This window comes from Triplophysa dalaica, chromosome 25 (genome assembly GCF_015846415.1).
Source record: "Triplophysa dalaica isolate WHDGS20190420 chromosome 25, ASM1584641v1, whole genome shotgun sequence".
Taxonomy (NCBI): domain Eukaryota; kingdom Metazoa; phylum Chordata; class Actinopteri; order Cypriniformes; family Nemacheilidae; genus Triplophysa; species Triplophysa dalaica.
In genome coordinates this window covers 9,432,286-9,450,718 of record NC_079566.1, presented here as the reverse complement: position 1 = coordinate 9,450,718, position 18,433 = coordinate 9,432,286, and the positions used below count along the sequence as shown (strand labels likewise).

The following is an 18,433-nucleotide window of genomic DNA, read 5'->3' as shown; positions in this document are numbered from 1 at the left end:
ACTTACTTTCCCCTTGGAGGCATATTTCTCCCCGGATAATGGATGTGATGAAAGTGGGATAAACAAATCGTGAGATGCCGTCTCTAATAATAGCAAGGAAAGATAAGTATGCCATGTATTTTCTATAATCAATTATCCCTAATACACAGAGGATGCCTACCCGACGACCCAGTGAAAACTCAGACCTCTATTCATATTCTTGACTGCTTCCCCCGGTCATGCATAAGGCAAGAGAAATGTCAAATTAGGCAATTCAACTGTGCTGTAATAGTGGGATTATAACACCTAGTCCTATAAAGCGAATCTATGATTGAAGCAATAGGGAAACATTCCAAGCCAAAGGAAAAATGAAAACAAGAAAAGTTCTTTTGAGATGTGCTCATGACATTTATTTCGCAAACCAAACATGCGGTCAGTCATCACTATTGCAATTCATTCTTGAACCTCTGAAAGCAACAGCCTGTTCAGAATGACACAAACTAAAAAGAGAGAAAAAAGTTGTTTATCACACCTAAAACACCAAACCCACAAACCTCACAGAAACAGAACAACATTTATCAAGTGTAACAGACACACCACATAGAGATAACCATACACTCGCTTTCAAAGTCATACTGTACACGTGGAGGCCAGACATGTACAGAATAAACATTCATTTTAACAGGATTTCTTTTCAACCTATCTTTTATATTACATTTTGTTTGTTATATATTTTATTGAAGGATTACATAAATCATTACAGTATGTGACAATTTACATTATTTCTAAATGACTCAACGATGTACCTGATATTGTTTGAGTCACTCAGTCAGAAGTGTTTGAAATGTGACTTTCAAACTTTTCATACAGTCAAAAATTAACATTTATTTCTGAAGGCTGATTCTTTTTATTGCAATGCACTATTTTTAAAGTAAACAGAATGGTTGGGGTATGTTTCATAACATATCTGTTTACTCTGCATTTGAAGTCAGCTTCAATATGGAATAACTTGATTGCTTAATAATTATTTTTCTTTTAGTGCTTATTGAATGTAATAAACAAAATATAACCAGGCACTTACAATATTCATTTGACAGTGCATTTACATGTTAACAGCAGCAATGCAGTAAGCCTAGTAAGGCATAAATATGTTTCTATAGATACTTTCTATATTGTGCCACTGCATATGTGCAATTTATTTTACTGTGGATGACAGGTATCTACACTCACCTAAAGGATTATTAGGAACACCTGTTCAATTTCTCATTAATGCAATTATGGTGGTGGTGTAATGGTTTGGTGGATGTTTTCTTGGCACACTTTAGGCCCCTTAGTGCCAATTGGGCATCTTTTAAATGCCATGGCCTACCTGAGCATTGTTTCTGACCATGTTCATCCCTTTATGACCACCATGTACCCATCCTCTGATGGCTAATCCAGCAGGATAATGCACCATGTCACAAAGCTCCAATCATTTCAAATTGGTTTCTTGAACATGACAGTGAGTTCACTGTACCAAAATGGCCCCCACAGTCACCAGATCTCAACCCAATAGAGCATCTTTGGGATGTGGTGGAACGGGAGCTTCGTGCATCCTACAAATCTCCATCAACTGCAAGATGCTATTCTATCAACATGGGCCAACATTTCTAAAGAATGCTTTCAGCACCTTGTTGAATCAATGCCACGTAGAATTAAGGCAGTTCTGAAGGCGAAAGCGGGTCAAACACAGTATTAGTATGGTGTTTCAATAATCCTTTAGGTGTATATATAATCAGAGGAAAAACTATGTAAAACAAATCCATTAGGGGTCGCCAAAGAACAGGGAATTCTGCTGAATCCAAAATCCGTTGCTCAACCATGAGTCGTCTTCATCACCCCTGATTTCATTTACAAAACAGAATTTTGGACAAACCCTTGTGACACCAAACACAACTGCAGCTTTGTGTTAAAAAAAGTCACTTATATGAAAAACGTGTGAAGTTGTTTTCTTGCAGGACTCTTCTCTCTCCTTGAAGCAATTCAATTCTTTGCAGGTCTCAAACATGTATCCGTGCAAAATATCCTCCAGTTCATTCAGCTCTATTCCAAACCCATAGTACTGCTCATTATCCTCATGTTTGGGATCTAAACGCATGCACAATGCAAAAACACACACAGAATAACTAGCTCATGTATAAAGCTGCAGTGTTAAGCCATTTTTTACAGGACTTTCATTCAACTACAATCCAAAACTATTTATTACAAAATGAACATTGGTTTAAAAAATCTATTGAGGTGATGACAGCTTTATTTTATTTTGTGTTAGATACATTTAAATGTAAAAAATACAGGATTCATATTGCATAACATAAAAGTAATTCTTTGACAAACACCATGCATGCACATATTTGATGTTTACACATTTATATTTTTATTGTAGAAAGTATTATTTTCATGTAGTATTTTATGTTTGGTTGGCAAATTCATTGATTGTTACTGACAGGTGTGATGATCAACAAATTACTTGTTACCTTCATTCATTTAAATATAAATAGAGTTTCTTTGTGAAAGATTGATGAGTGAAAGAGATTTGGAGATTGGAAAGAGTACAGAATATACAGCGTTAACGCACGAAATAACAGCTGTTTATCCTGTTTATTTATTTCCTATATTCTCATTAGCACGTGTACTTGCCGGCTTGTAAATTGTTTGAGTAAAGTTTAAAGAATAATTTTGATATCATTTCTGTTTATTGATTAAACAAATATTACCTAGGGACCTTACTAGACATCACTGACTTCCATTGATTTTTTATCAGGTTTATCATGACACTCACTGAAACATTTATGAGCCTTTCAGTGAGGACCAGTCTTCACAAGATGTAAAATGCTTTCACAAGTTGGTTACATTGCTGATGAATACATCTATGGAGTAAACAAGTGTCTTAAAAGCCCCACACACAAAAAAAACAAGGATATTTGGACTAATTCACCATCTCACCACCAGAGATCACTGTCTCCTCAGTAGTCATATTTGATCTCCATGGTTTCTGTAACCGTGTAAACTCCTTGGTTTGTTTAACCCAGTTAAATGTTTAGATGATGTAAATTTAAATTTTTTCAACTTGCATTGTACATATTTCTTCTGTACGCTATATGTTTGTAAATCTTTTTGTTTGCAACCCGAGTTTTAAATGTTTTGAGGTCGAGCATATTATTCAGCACATGTAATATGGCACTAATTTTCCTATACGTAAAGCAGCCTACCTGTCGCTGAAGCATTGCATGCGTTTATATGTTTATGAAATACGACTCTGTTTTTTGTTTTTTTAATGTCACAGTGGACAGTCTGTTGGATACAGCAGAGCGGATATGTTTGTGATCACAATATAATTTCTCTTTAAATTGTAATACATTTTACAAGACGGTAAACTTAGTCTTAGTCATATGGACTAAGTAAACTTAGTCATATGGACGTTATCCTGTTAAAGGAGGACATTGTAATACTGCACAAATTTTTTATCAAATTTAGTAGGCCTATTGTTGTCTATTTCTTTGAACCACTTAATAAATAAGGTTAATTATAATGTATGACCACTTTGGCGTTGGATGTTTTGTGCCTGCATGTTATTGCAGCCTAGTTACTGACTATTATTTGTCCTCTTCTGGGACAGTTTACCATTAACAACGCAGAAGTTTTATTTGTGCTGTGACTTGTCACATCCATCACATAAGTGGGTTTTATGTACATTTACAATTTCTATTCCACATAGGTCTGAAATAGACCTACTTCTCTGTGGCTGCACATAATCCAATGGAGTTAAATAACCAGAAGGTGACGGTGAAACTGCTTGGTTTGGTTAGGAAGTATAATAGTTACCGGTTTTCATGTACGGTTTTTCTATTATATTAAATTGTCTCAACTTCTACACTAGAAAGCATTAATCACAGAAATAAACCGAGAAAGCACATGACCCACAATATTACACAACATTATCAAAACTTGAATGTGCTGCTGACTTTTGAGACTTTTCCCAGATTATCTTCATACTGTTTATAGAGTGGTGCACTTCAGTGTGTGTAAATGCGTCTATGACTCGCTTTGAATGCACACCTGAATCAGGCTCAGTGGTTTGGTGCATTCCACTCAAGGGAGGATTCCCTTTGAGGGTGATTGAGGGTGTAGCCAAACAAACGAAAATCTTTGTTGTTAAGGCAACACTGAGATGACATGCAAAGGAGTTGTGTAGCAGCAACACAAAGGATAGCAATGCTGATGTGGATGTATTTGTAGTATATGTGGTATGTATGTTTATATCTTGAAACAGTTTATCATTTCGTGTCTTTCAGAACATGTTGGTTTTGACAAAAATATAAAATACTCTCTCTATGCATTCCTTCTTGATGTTACACCTAGAGGTCTTCTTTTCGCCATGAGTCTCTCTGTGATATAAAAAACACACATTCTCAACATGAGCTCAAACAAACAGCCTAGGCCTAGAGTGAAAATTTGTGTGCACAGGCAAGACATGGGTGTTTATCTATGGCATAGTTGCCTATACGAAAGCAATATTTTAGATGTTCAAGATTCGACACGGAAATATACTATAAACTCATGTTTATTTAAGGTTAAAGGATACAAATGATAAAATATGAAAACAAAGTACATTTCTAACAATATGTCCCTGTTGGGATTCATACATCATGCACAACTTTTATATTACACACAGTTTAACTGTGGGCCATATTTCTGCCCCTTTCTGGCGAATTATGATTATAATATTATTTATGTTTTAAATAAAACAAAGCACTGGCTTTGTTGTTAATGGTGAGTTTGCATTCACAGACGTCAAACTATCAAAAAAGTGGAAGAATATAATAATAGACCAAAGAATGAGACTAAAGCCCCTCCCTCTGTGATGTCATATAGTACCAACAAAACACCTGTCGGGTATATTATTTCAGGTCATGCAGCATTTTTTAAAATCCCTGAATATGCAGTCAAAGCAAATGATTCAGCAAATGAATAAAACATGCTTGTGCATACACCCACAATACAAACAATAGCAGCTTAATACTGCACATGGAGTTTTAGGCATTGAAAATGGTATGGAGGCAAGCAGTTGAATAAGCAATAATTTTAGACAACTCTTTTTGGTTACAAACCAGTAAAATCTTATCTTTCCTAATCCTTTAGTCAACAAGTGAATTCCAATTCGGAATCAGAATCGAAAGTTTAAAATAAATTAAATAAATTCCTCTAATCAATTCCTGTGTGCATATTTTCATAAATGTGTATGTATTGACTTGTGGTCTGCTATCTAAAAGCTTATGAAAATAAACCATATTTTTACTATAGTAGGCATAGTTTAACAACAGTATTTGCAGTAAAGCACAGGAACAACATATTTTGGTAATACAAATTGTAATAAATCAGACAAAACATGCTATGTGTATATAAATATATACATATATAACCAGTCAATAAGCAGGCTAGATTATCATATAGGTTGATATCTAAATGCTTAATTTTAACAGCGCAATCGAACCTGGGAATTGATAAAATGCGGAAATGGAATTGGATCGGAATCAATACAATTGAAGATACCCAACACTAATTCTTTCTATCGTTTTTATCTGTGGCCTTTGGGGAAATACATAGTTAACGGATTTCTCAGTCGATGCTGTTAAATCGACAGATTCTTTAAAAATCGCTTACCTTGATTTACCTGAACTGTGTGGCGATCTCTCCGTTGATCCGGTCGTCACGCCACGTTGAATCCCCATTGGCTTTCTAAACGTCAATCATCGCGAAACCCCGCCCTTCCCCTACTCACCTCACCGCGGGACTCAAAACACAAGAGGATACAACCTGAGCTAGTGGCCGTAAACTTAAAACCTGTCGCCACTTCCACCTTCCGCTTTGCTCTCGGATTACAACGGCACGTCACGAAGGGTTCGTTCTAGATAACCTTCCCCGAAGAGAAGTTACCTAATATCTGACCGCGGCAGGTAGAGGAGGAAGAAGACGGATGGCGGCGGTGAGCCGGCTGACTGTCACCAGGTTCAAAGTATGAACGTGCTGATACTGCGTTTTTAAAAGTGGATCATCGGTGACACGACGATAGACCGGCGCGCCACGCTGTCACTCTGAACTTGGCAACTGTGGTAGGCATTGAGTTTTAAGTGTTACTTATGGAAAATACGTAAATATAGGCTTTAACTACGAACAAATGTGATTCTACGGGAAGTGGGGATTAGATTTTGTATCTGTTGACGATCGTGTTGTTACTGTGTTTTATAGTCACTTGTAAAAGGAATAATGCGCCCCATTAACGTGGACGTCCTTCTATGATTTAACACCCGATGAATAGCATTGGATGAAAACCAGAAATTTGTGTGTATGTGTGTGTGTGTGTGTATATGTTTGTGTGTGCTTTACTGTAATACAACCCATGACGATCAAGCATCGTGTCAACTCGTTTGAGTAACGTTACCGTTTTGCCTTAGAAATCCTTAAAAATCTTGTTTCCTCTGTGTGTTCTTTAGTTTGGATAGACTGACTCATCGAAGTGTCACAGAGTAAAGTTATAGTTAGACAAACGATAGGACTCGTTTTGTTTTTTACCAAACGTATCTGTGTTGTTGGTCTGTTTTGACATGTTGTATATTTTCTGGTATATGGTAAAGTTTTAATTATGAGATCACCGGCGCATCACGTTGCTATGGCAACGGAAACGCACAGGCTTACCACACATTTAATTCGTGCTGTATAAATATAATTTGTTTTTTAATTTAATGACTTGTTCTTTTTGCACTTGTTTGTTTATTTGTTTTGAGGAAAGTTTTCCATTAGATTTTTCTTTAAACGTTGTCATGGAAAGTCCTCATGATGGTTGGGGTTAAGGGGGCTTTTATGATGCTGTGCTAAAGATTTAGGTGTTTTTTATTTTGAAGGGATAGTTAACCCCAAAATGAAATGATTTAATCATACTCGCCTTCATGTCATTTTAAAACTGTATGACTCCTCTGCCGAACACATAAAAGACAAGATATAGCAAACGACATTGACTTCCATTGTATGGGCACTAAACCACTTGGACATTTCTCAAAATATCTTCTTTTGTGTTTCATAAGAAAAAGTCAGGTTTTGAATGACATGAATATTTGATGACAGAATGTTTGGTAAACTTTCTTTGAAAAGACGTATGAGCTGTTATAACGTTTGGACTTTTGAAGAAATTGATTTGTATTGATATATTGTAGGATCCGAATTTCTTAAAAGCAACCTGTTTGTGTGTGTGTTTACTTGTCCTAAAACAAATGTGGTGTTTAGAGTGCTTCCAAAAGAGTTTAAAATTACAGTAAAGATCATTTGAAAAAGAAAAGATCATCCATCTAAAGTCATTTATTTTGGGGGGTCCTAATTGGCCCTCCTTCCATTCTGGTTTAAATTATATACAAAGATGTGCAGTCCCCTCACAAACCAATACACTTGACTTTGTGACGTTTTATTGCCTGAGTGAGATCATGTTTGCTAAATCAAAGTATGTGATTAACGTTCCTCAGAAAGTTTCTAAAGTCACTTACATCAACTGCACCTTGTTGGACCCTCACCCACAATAAACGCTACATTATCCATCAAGGACAAATCAAGCGTTTACACATTTCACTCTGTCCTCCAATGAGTCTTTGTTTGGTATTACAGTAGATTCTATATGCTTTATTGCGCTAAGTCCCTCTGTACAGCCCTTATCCTACAGCTCTTTTACAACAATGACGAAGTTACATGGTATTAATGATTGACAGGTAAAATGTAGGGACGGGCTAGATATTTGTGTGTGTCTGTACATTAGTACACACACCCAAACGTTATGTATAACCACAAAAGTCAGTAAAGTCCATTAATGTGAGAAGGTTTTTTATTTGGCATATATATATATATATATATATATATATATACCTCCTAATTTCTGTTTTGATTTTGAGTTGTTCTCCATCAAACAACCAATATTCAAAATATTCCACGAGGCTTGTTCAAGGCCAGACTTGAAAATCAGGGTATAATTATTGAACACAGGACTGAATTTTATCCTCTCCATAACAACACTTACTGGTGTAAAATCACTGCAACTCGAGTGATTCTCTGGTGTTGTTGTTTTTTACAGCTTTTCGGCCATGTTTTCAGCATTCTAGCTGGAAAGAAAAGGGTTAAAGGAAACCCCTTCCGTGCTCTATTTGCATACCTTCCTGCCTTTCATTTAAAAAATGCTGTGCAGAAAGAAACAGTAGCAGCGTGTCATATTTCAGGCTTTCACTTATTTCGGTATCGTCCCCTTTTTAAAAATATATTTTTAATAACTTTAGGACTTTGATTTGCAGAAATGTGCAAAAACTTGTGTATAATCATACTTGGTATCCGGGGCAGGTCCTGCTGAAACATTTATTGTGTGCATAAACTGGGGGGGCACTAAACCACAGGAATTCGTATTTCCATAAACGCCAGCATACGTTCACACGCGTTCACGGCCACATTTCAGCAGAGTTAGGCATGTCTGGCTCTGCAAACTAAACAAAAATCAGACTGCGTTTTGGAAACTATTAGCTGGTAGTTACTGGTATTACACACACATCCACATGTATTCAAACACACATACATTCTTTCCTGTGACTCAGTGGTTAGAGCGTGGCACTAGTAATGCTACCCACTAGTCATGGGTTCTTTCCCAGGGGATTGCACATAGTCAATAACAAAATGTATAGTACAATGCAAAGTAAGTCGCTTTGGATGAAAGCGTCTCTGAAATGCATAAATGTAAAAGTAAATTCAAGAGAACAGAGAAAGTGACCTCTTGAAAACTTGGAAAGTATGCGTATTGCGTATATGTGTGGAATAACAACATGTTTACCCCAAAGCTAGAGCAGCTCACATAAAGGCAGAGCTTTTGTTTGTGTGGACTTTCTATTCACCGTAGTGCTCTGGTGACTCGTATGTTGAGAATGACCCGAACATTAGTGGCCTAGAGGTACTCGCCCTCTCTCTTCCTCGCCCAATTTAGAGATTTAAAAGTGAAGTTTTAACAGTGTATGTAATCTTTGTACACGTGTTGTGCATTGCTCAGATTTTAAAATAGTTCACATTGTGTTTTGTGTGCGAGGTTTTGTTTGAGTTTGATAAGTGTTCTGTAGATTTGTGAAGGGACAGTTTACCCTTGATACAGTGAGGCAAAGTCAGATTAAGATAGATTGTCGCCATGTTCTTTTTAGATTTAGACATCAGCTTTACTGTTGTGGATTTTGATGTCAATTTGACATTTTATGAAACAGCTTATTTCAACAGCATAGGTAATTTTATTTGTTTGAATGGTGATAAGTAACAGTGTCAAACAAGTATTCTCTCAAATGCGCTTTGCAGTTCCATTTTGAACGCAAAACCATGGACAACGCATTATACACTATAGTTTAACTCAAAAAAGGCAAGCCGAATTCATTTTTTGAATCGGAAATGTATGTGAATATGCATTAATGAGTTTGAACTTGTTATACATTTGAGGCTGTTATCTTGTGACGTTGCTACTGTTAAAACACTCCGGGTTAACAGGGATGATTAATAGCCACACAAGGCACACAACACCTACATATTGTTGCACTTTGCAAAAAACCTTGCAACCCACGTTTTCAGAATGATTTCAACTGGCTTTGAAATGTCATGTGAAAAGGTCACTCTGTGTCATGAATAGTTATGAAACCTCGGGTATCATAGGATAAGATCACAAATTTCATAAATAATTTGGCTGTGAGACACTGCTGATCTAGTCACATCAAGTGATGTTTACTCATTGTTCATTTGAAACCACAAAGTCCATCTACTTTCATATTCTTTATAATATGTATCAATTAAGTGCAATACACAAACATAGCTGTTAATGTTAAAAACAAAATGATGGTGAAAAGTAAAAGAGTGTCTGGGGTTTGAGCACTTCGCATGGTTCACTGAAAGAAGAAGGGTTGTGAGCAAAAGAACAGTATGTCCTTAGTACATTCATACCTTTTCAGTCAAAGCAATGTGACACGCACACACATGTCTGGTTTATTATCTCCGTGGGGACAGTCCATAGGCGTAATGATTTTTATACAGTACAAACTTAATATTTTATCCCCTAAACCTAAAGATCATTGAAAGCTTGTTGCATTTTTAGATAGATTTAAAAATGTATATTGTTCTGAACGATATATAAGCTATTTTGCCCTTTGGGACCTTAATTTTGGTCCCCATGGTGACACGGGTCCCCATACACACACACAGGCCTGTGTGACTCTGTCTTGGAAACTGAAACAAACATTTTCCATTTCCTGTAAAATTGAGGTACAGAGATAATGAAATACATTTTCCCACCACAAATATTACAATATTACAATAATGACAAGAGGTTAGAAATATTTCACAATTGTGAAAATATAGCATGCGTATTTGAAATTACTTCCTCGTTGCTTCGATTTTCTCTTCTGCACTTTCACTGATTTTTATGCCACTGTTGTGGCTCAGGTGCGCTTGTGTTTGTCGCCCCCTGCTGGCCATGAGGTGCAGCGCCATTGTAAAGTTTCCTTATTTGTTTCCACAGTGACTGAATTGCAAGATGAGTTCAGAAGAGCACAATGTGACGCTGTCCTCAAAGGTGACCTCCCCCATGCCCACCTCACCAACCACAGCACCGTTTCCACAAAGGAAAGAGAGTACTTCTTCAAGTGAAGACAAAAGGGCAAGAAAAATGGCTTTAAATCTTATGGCTTTATCTAAATGATGAGAGATTGTTTTTTAGTTGCTAAAATATGAAAAATGTTTCATAAAATCCCAATGACATCAATGTCAGATAAATTGCATGGCCTTATTTCAATCCTATATTTCTTTACGTAACATTTTTGTTTAACTTTAGGACAGCTGGGAGGTGGTTGAGGACCTGCAGAGTTTGACAGCAAATGTTCAGAAGCCTAAGAAGCAGGAGGGACTGATGCTGAAAAAGAGAAAGTGGCCCATGAAAGGATGGCATAAGGTCACATGATATACTTTTTCTGTATGTGCTTTTGACTTTTATCCTAGAATAACTGTGGTCCTTTAATGCTGACTTGTCGTTCTGTGTTTCAACAGAGATATTTCCTGCTTGAGAAGGGCATCCTGACATATGCCAAGACAGGGACTGATGTGAGTGTATAAACACAGTCACATACGTATTGTATTAGTGATCCGTGTGTCGAGATTTATGGCTGCTTTGTTAACAGTAAGATTTATCCAATATTTTCTAACATTTCGCATCCTTTGTCCTCATTTGATTTCTCAGCTGAAGAAGGGGAGGTTAAGAGGTCGCATTGATGTTGGTCTCTCTGTTATGGCTATGAAAAAGAAGTCATTGTGCATCGATCTGGATACAGAGGAGAGTATTTACCATCTGAAGGTATTTACAACACATGCACAGATGCACAGAGTACACAACATGCTCACCTTTGTGCAACACTTATGCCTGTACACATTGTATTTGCCCATACACATTAGCACATGTTAAAAAGCTGATCATATTCTAAGGTAAAGTCTAGGGATCTGTTTGAACAATGGGTGACACAGCTACGGGATCATCGAACGTTCCGTCAGAACGAGATCGCCATGGAGCCACAAGAGCGACAATCTGACTCCATGTCCATTAAAAGAGTATTTAATCTCCTTATTCAGTAACGAATTGCATCCTATTCAATGGCCTTCAAGACAACCACTGCAACGGCATCCTTTTGCTTTAAATGAGTTGTTTTTGTGTCTGTTTTTAGCGTTCCTTTGTCACAAAGCAGCCTTCAGTCTTGTTAAAGAACAACTGGCGGCAAAACTCACAAGACATGGAAAAGTGTTGTAAAGGTATAGCCAGAAACTATTCCTTTGTTTGAGGATTATTTCTGCGATTGATGCTGCATGACTCTACATGTCAATAAATTGCTTTATTTTTCTTTCTTTTGTTAGATCTGACAGAATGCGAGTCCTCCTTGCTCGAATTAAACCTTCTGCTGAAAAATATGGAAGTTCTGCATAGAACCTTCTCAGCACCTGCCATCAACACACTGCAGGTAATATTCACCTGTAGAGAAATCTGATGGACCTCACATCAGATTTCTTTATGGGCATGTTTTGCGTTTACACATGTGATTTATTATATGTGAGAATTAATATTCCTCATCAGCATGTTTGGTGATGTGTGTGTCCAAAGATCGAAGGCTCCAAAAAAGAGAAGCGTGGACGAAGATGGCGATCTAAGAATTACAACAAAGATCATAAAAACGCAGCACAGGTTAAATCTGTTTATTTTTAAACTGCACAGGCAATTCAAGTCTCATATGCAGAATACAAATTCTCAAACACGTTTTCGCTCATATTTCAGACTTCTGATATATCTCGTCTGCACGTGTCCAATCCAAACCTCCAGTATTCAGAGCCCGTTTCTCAAGACTCGTGTCTAGACAGTCCCGACTCACCCACAGAAGCCTCTCGAATGCAGGAGGAGTTCTGTCGGCTTGCTGGTATTGGTGAGTACCAAACAGCTATCTGTATTCATTCTTCCTCATTTCTAAATAACGCTATGAAACTACTTCAACAAAAATAGACCATTTTAGATAATTTCTTTTCAGGTTTGTGTTGTCATACTTTTTCCTTATTCTTCCACATTTTTTTCCTATTTCTCTCCATCAAGTTCATTCCACTCTTCGCTCAGCATATTCCTCCCTGTCTTCAGAGAAAGACAGAGTCAGAAGCACTTTGGAGACCATCAGTGAGAAGGTATTTGTGTGTATCTATGAACCACTGTAGATGCTGTCTTGACTTGAGTGTTTATACGGTCTTTTGTTGTTGGTTGAAATCAACAATGTTATTTCCTGCAATCAGGAAGTTCTTGACAGGCCACGCCCTTTGATGCAGCAGGTGTCCAGTGAAAGTAGAGGATCGATCCCAGAGTCTCTGTCAGAGTTCTATGATGCTAAGGAATATCTGCTGTCCGGTAGCTCATCTGATAATGAGGTCAGATCATAGAAATCTAGGGGCCAAATTACTCGTAAAGTGTAGATTTGTATGTAATAATTTGTCTGATTTGTTTGGGTGCGACCAGTTGTCAGACGATGACTCATACGTCAGTGATGTCAGTGACAGCACGTCGGTGGAATTTTGCAGGAATGACAATACCTATAAAATGAAAGAGATTTTAGGTGAGACATGTAAAACACACTTTTACCTTCATGACAGTTGCTTTTGTGAGGTAGGGATGTAATGATTCACTCAGCTCACGATGGGATATAATTCACTATACTTATATCAGGTTTTTTGTCTACCAAATGAGTTGAGACCAATTAGAAATGAAAAAGTGCTCTTTTATTATTTGACTAATGCTGCACATTTCCTTGTAAAAGTAATATCTTTTGTGTCAAAAGACAAAGCTAAATTGCAATTTTAAAACAAATTCCAAATCAAATAGAAGATGAATAATACAAAAGTCTCTTTAATACAAAAAAACTAAGAGCTTTTCCTAAATTTATCAGCAAATACATGTTTTCCAAGTTAACACAGCGGCCCCTGCTGTTAAAAACATGTATCGCGATTCATTCAACATCTCAACCGACATGAATCATCACATATTTTAATCGCTTTCAACCGGCTCATTGTGAATCATTACATTTCTATTTGTGACTCTATTTGCATGTTTTTTTGCGTCTTTCAGAGAACGGCAACGGGTCCACGGTCATGCGGCGGCAGCGTTTACCAAGTGCACGTATGAACGAGAGTGTAAATCTGTGGAGTATCCTGCGCAGTAACATCGGTAAGGACCTTTCGAAAGTTGCAATGCCTGTTCAGCTCAACGAGCCAATCAACACGCTGCAGAGACTGTGTGAGGAAATTGAGTACCACCACCTCCTGGACACCGCGGCAGACACGCACAACCCACACATGCGTATGGTGAGATCATACACTTAATCGGATGTTTCACTTGAAAAGTGAATGTGCGCTTTATTCCTTTATAAATGCTATCATATTTTTGGGTGCATTACATATTCAAATTCTTTTCAGGGTTACTGTACACATCATTTGTGTGTTTCTGTAGGTGTATGTAGCAGCATTCGCTGTGTCTGCATATGCATGTTCGTTCACTAGAGCAGGAGGAAAACCCTTTAATCCTGTGCTGGGAGAGACATACGAATGTTTGCGACCTGATAAGGGCTTCCGCTTCATTTCTGAACAGGTATCACGTTTTGCCTTTTATTTTGAACAAAAGCAAAGCCATGGATTTTACATTCACCTTACACACACCTTCACTTTGCATCACGACCCACAGCTCAGTCACCATCCACCTGTGTCTGCCTGTCACTGCGAGTCCAAGAACTTCACACTTTGGCAAGGTGATTGAAACACAATTGGCTAGTGTCAAGCAAAGGTACATAACACCATTTTGTATGATTCTGATCGTCTAATCTATGTCCATTTTCTGTTTTTGTTCATCAGATGTCCGGTGGAAGAATAAGTTTTGGGGGAAATCTATGGAGATCGTTCCCATGGGAGTCAGTCACTTAGAATTGCCTGGGTATCTCAAATTATTCTACATCCCATTTATATTCAGTCATCATTATTTCATCCCATGTTCTCCAACACACCACTGTTATTTCTCTTCATCTCTATTATCTTCGCTCACGTGCTTATTCAGTTTCGGGGATCATTATGAGTGGAGTAAAGTCACTTCCTGCATTCATAACATTCTGAGTGGCCAGCGTTGGATAGAACATTATGGGGAAATGTCCATCAAGCACACAACTACGACGGGAGATGTCAGTCATTGCAAAGTCACTTTCCTTAAGGTGCGATCAAGACATCCAACATTTGTGTTTGTCTCGCCCACATTATCACGTGGAATAAAAGTGGAATTTATTTTAATATTAATAGTACCTCTGTAAATCTGACTATTTCTCATGTCCAGTCGAGATCTGGAGGTTCGAATGCTAATGAGGTAGAGGGCGTGGTTACCGACTCAGAGGGGCGTGTGATTCACTGTCTGTTCGGCAAATGGAATGAGGCTTTGTACTTGGGGAAACCGCCCTCGGCAACCTGCATCTGGAGAGCAAGTGAGTTACAGAAAATTCTGATCAATAACAGCATAACAATTTTAGATTGTTTGTTTGTTGTGTTTAGTTGCATGGTAAAGTGATATTTCTCATAATTTGACATGATGGTATTGTTGAAAGTGACCTAAAGAGGACGCTAACACCAGCTGTATGCATGCTCCTTACACAGTATGTGTTTGTGTACGTGTTTAGATCCCATGCCTGATGACAATGAGCAGTACTATGGATTCACACAGTTTGCAATAGAGCTGAATGAATTGGAGGAGAGTTTAAAACCCCTCTTGCCCTCGACGGATACACGTTTTAGACCTGATCAAAGGTAAATGCATGCTCAGGTTTTTCATTGCTACGAGTAGGATACCCTTGGGTACTTAAAGGGCTCATCGTATGCGCTGAGATACGATGAGATGTCTGTAATATATTTTGCTTAAAGACACTCAATGGCTGGGTAAACAAAACCCTTTTTGCCTTGTCAAAAACAGCAATGCTCACACCAACCCATAACAACACAGCACGTGCAGTACTTCCATGCCAGTCGTTTAGCTAAATGATATTTCCTGGACTCCTCTGCGGTTAGTTTAGTTTTAAACGTCTTAAATCATTCGTCCTGAGAAAGAAAATAAAAAATCCATCCGTGTATGCTTGCCTAAAATCTACGGAATGCGCACCTGCAAATCTCAGCGGAATTACTGGATTCAAGTGCTTGTCATTGACAAGTTATACACACACAATGTGAGAGCATAACTAGTATGTAATGTTTGCTGTTACAGATTTTTTTAGCCTTAGGACAAATGATTGGATCTGTTTAAAGCGAAAGTAACCACAATGTTCGCCCTTATTCATTAGCAAAACAATAGTGACAGTTTACAGCTTTCAAGCAGCTAAATAGAATCACTCGCATAATGTCTTAAAATACATACAGCTAAACACCAAGTGCCAATTTTCCAAATAACATAAATATAGAGTAAGTTTAACACTGGCTTTGGATGTTCTATGTAGCCCTGTGACTGACTTAGCTCCCTTCGCTATCATATGCTAACGTTATCCGCCTAAATATACGTTTCATTTACGTCAATTCTGACTGTTGATAGATGTAACTTACATTGGCAACTTTGTCTCGTTTAGTTGATCTCGAATCTTTGAAGCTAATCCTGCTTGTACTGTCCCAGGTTGATAAAGCACTCCGGCTTGAAGTGATTCGTGCAAACAAGCAGGTTTTTCTTAATGGTTTCTGAGGGATTTCCACAAAAATAAAATAAATCCACTCCTGTCTCATCTCTTCAGAGGTTGGGACTCTAAACAAAAACTTGTCTTCGTCTGTGCAGCCAACTACATTACATTTTGCATGTAGTACACAAAGTTTAGCCATGACATCACGTACACTGCTGTCGCTTGTGAAAATAACAATGGCAACAACGACGTGATTGGAATTGTGTAGATTAAGAGGCGGTAACATTATAATAAGAGCCTACCTCTACGTCAGAACAGGAGCGAAAATCTGAACGGCTCGATTTCTCACATGCTTTCAGGGAAAAGCACACCAAAACAAACTTACTGGGTCCTTGTTTTTGACATCTTCTGAGTTGGTAGATGCACTGGGGACCCGATTATAGCATTTAAACAGGGAAATAGTCAGATTTCCATCCGATGAGTCCTTTAATATCTCCTTATTGCAGACTCTTAGAAGAAGGTGATATTACTGGAGCAGAAGAGCATAAAGAAAGAATTGAAGTGCTCCAGAGAGAGAGAAGAAGAGCCCTGCAAGAAAACAACATAACATACTCGCCCCGATATTTCAAGTAAGTGTCTATTCTTTAGACAAAGTGTGTTTGATGTGTAATGAGGTCAAATCCATAATGCTTTTTGTAAATTCAACCAGGCGTGCTGAAGACGACTCGTGGGTGAGCAACGGCACATACTGGGACCTCAGGAAAGACCCTGGATTCAGCAAACTAGAATTCCCTGTGCTTTGGTGACCCCTAATGGATTTCTTTCATTGACTATAGAGTTTCGGCTCTGAATTTATATAGATCCCTATCATCCACAGTACAATCAGGTACACATATGCAGTAGCACAATATAGAAAGTATCTATAGAAACGTATTTATGCCTTACTTGGCACACTGCCTTGCTGCTGTTTACGTAAATATACGGAGAAATGACCATTGTAAGTGCCTGGTTATATTTTCTTTATTTTCATTCAATAAGCACAATAAGAAAAAAATCATATTAAGCGATCAAGTTAAAGCTTGCTTCAAATGCAGAGGAAACAGATACAGTCATACATGATCATGAAACGAAGCCCCAACCATTCCATTTATTGTCATAAATACTGTATTACAGTAAAAAGAAAAGACCTTTTGACAAAATGTTAATTCATGAATATTTACTTTATTTTTACTCTATGAAAAGATTGAAAGTCACATTTCAAACAGTGCCTGCTGAGGGACTCAAACAATATTAGGTACATCAGGGAGTAATTTGGAAATAATGTAAATTGTCACATACTGTAATGATTTATGTAATCCTTTAATAAAATAAATAACAAACAAAATATTATATAAAAGATAGGTTTAAAAGAAATACTGTTAAAACAAATGATGTTTGTTCTGTACATGTCTGGCCTCCACGAGTACAGTATGTCTTTGAAAGCGAGTGTGTGGTTATCTCTATGTGGTTTCTCTGTTACACTTTATAAATGTTGTTCTGTTTTCTCTGAGTTTTGTGGGTTTGGTGTTTTAGATGTGATACACAACTTTTTTTCTTTTCCTTTAGTCTGTGTCATTGTGAACAGATCAGGGACTGTTTCTTTCACAGGTTCAGGAACGATTCACATCAGTGTATTATGACTGACTACATCTTTGGATAGCGCAATAAATGTTATGAGCACAACTCAAAATAGCTTTCCTTGTTTTCATTTTAACAGAGTTTTCGGATATTCTCCTGTTGATTTACTTGTATTACTGTGAGTTTTTCTATCTTTGTTACACATTTAGCTACTGTATTTAAGGAAAAGTGATTGCATTGATTAAAGGCCTGTTCGATTGTGTAACAATGGAAAGATCCTTAAGTCGATCAAGGATTTTCATTAAGTCGTTTACACTCTGGGTGCTTCCTAGAGGTTCAAACATTTCTGTATTTGATGTGTGACTGCATCATCTCAACTATGAAACGGTAACATAACCCATAAAGAAAAATGGAAAATATTAGACCCTGTGACTTCTAACATCTGCGTTCTTTTGTTCTGGTGTTGCTGTTTAACAAGTTCATCTACTTACCCTGGATGTTTTGAAGTTGTATTCTTTAAAAGGTGTGTTGTACTGTTGGGTGTATTCTAT

The 18,433-nt window shown here is 37.5% G+C and overlaps 1 protein-coding gene across 1 annotated transcript; it reads left to right on the top strand.

The window, feature by feature from the left end:
* The first annotated feature begins 5,718 nt into the window (after positions 1-5,718).
* On the top strand, positions 5,719-17,995 carry osbpl3a (oxysterol binding protein-like 3a). Its single transcript, XM_056741846.1, has 22 exons — positions 5,719-6,128; positions 10,583-10,720; positions 10,895-11,011; positions 11,107-11,160; positions 11,297-11,410; positions 11,539-11,661; positions 11,775-11,859; positions 11,962-12,065; positions 12,206-12,286; positions 12,377-12,521; positions 12,686-12,771; positions 12,877-13,008; positions 13,097-13,193; positions 13,703-13,938; positions 14,084-14,221; positions 14,315-14,378; positions 14,482-14,560; positions 14,681-14,831; positions 14,951-15,095; positions 15,288-15,414; positions 16,772-16,894; positions 16,975-17,995. Exons 2-22 carry the CDS (start codon positions 10,598-10,600, stop codon positions 17,069-17,071), a joined length of 2,421 nt encoding a protein of 806 aa, XP_056597824.1. The 5' UTR covers positions 5,719-6,128; positions 10,583-10,597; the 3' UTR covers positions 17,072-17,995.
* The last annotated feature ends 438 nt before the right edge of the window (positions 17,996-18,433 follow it).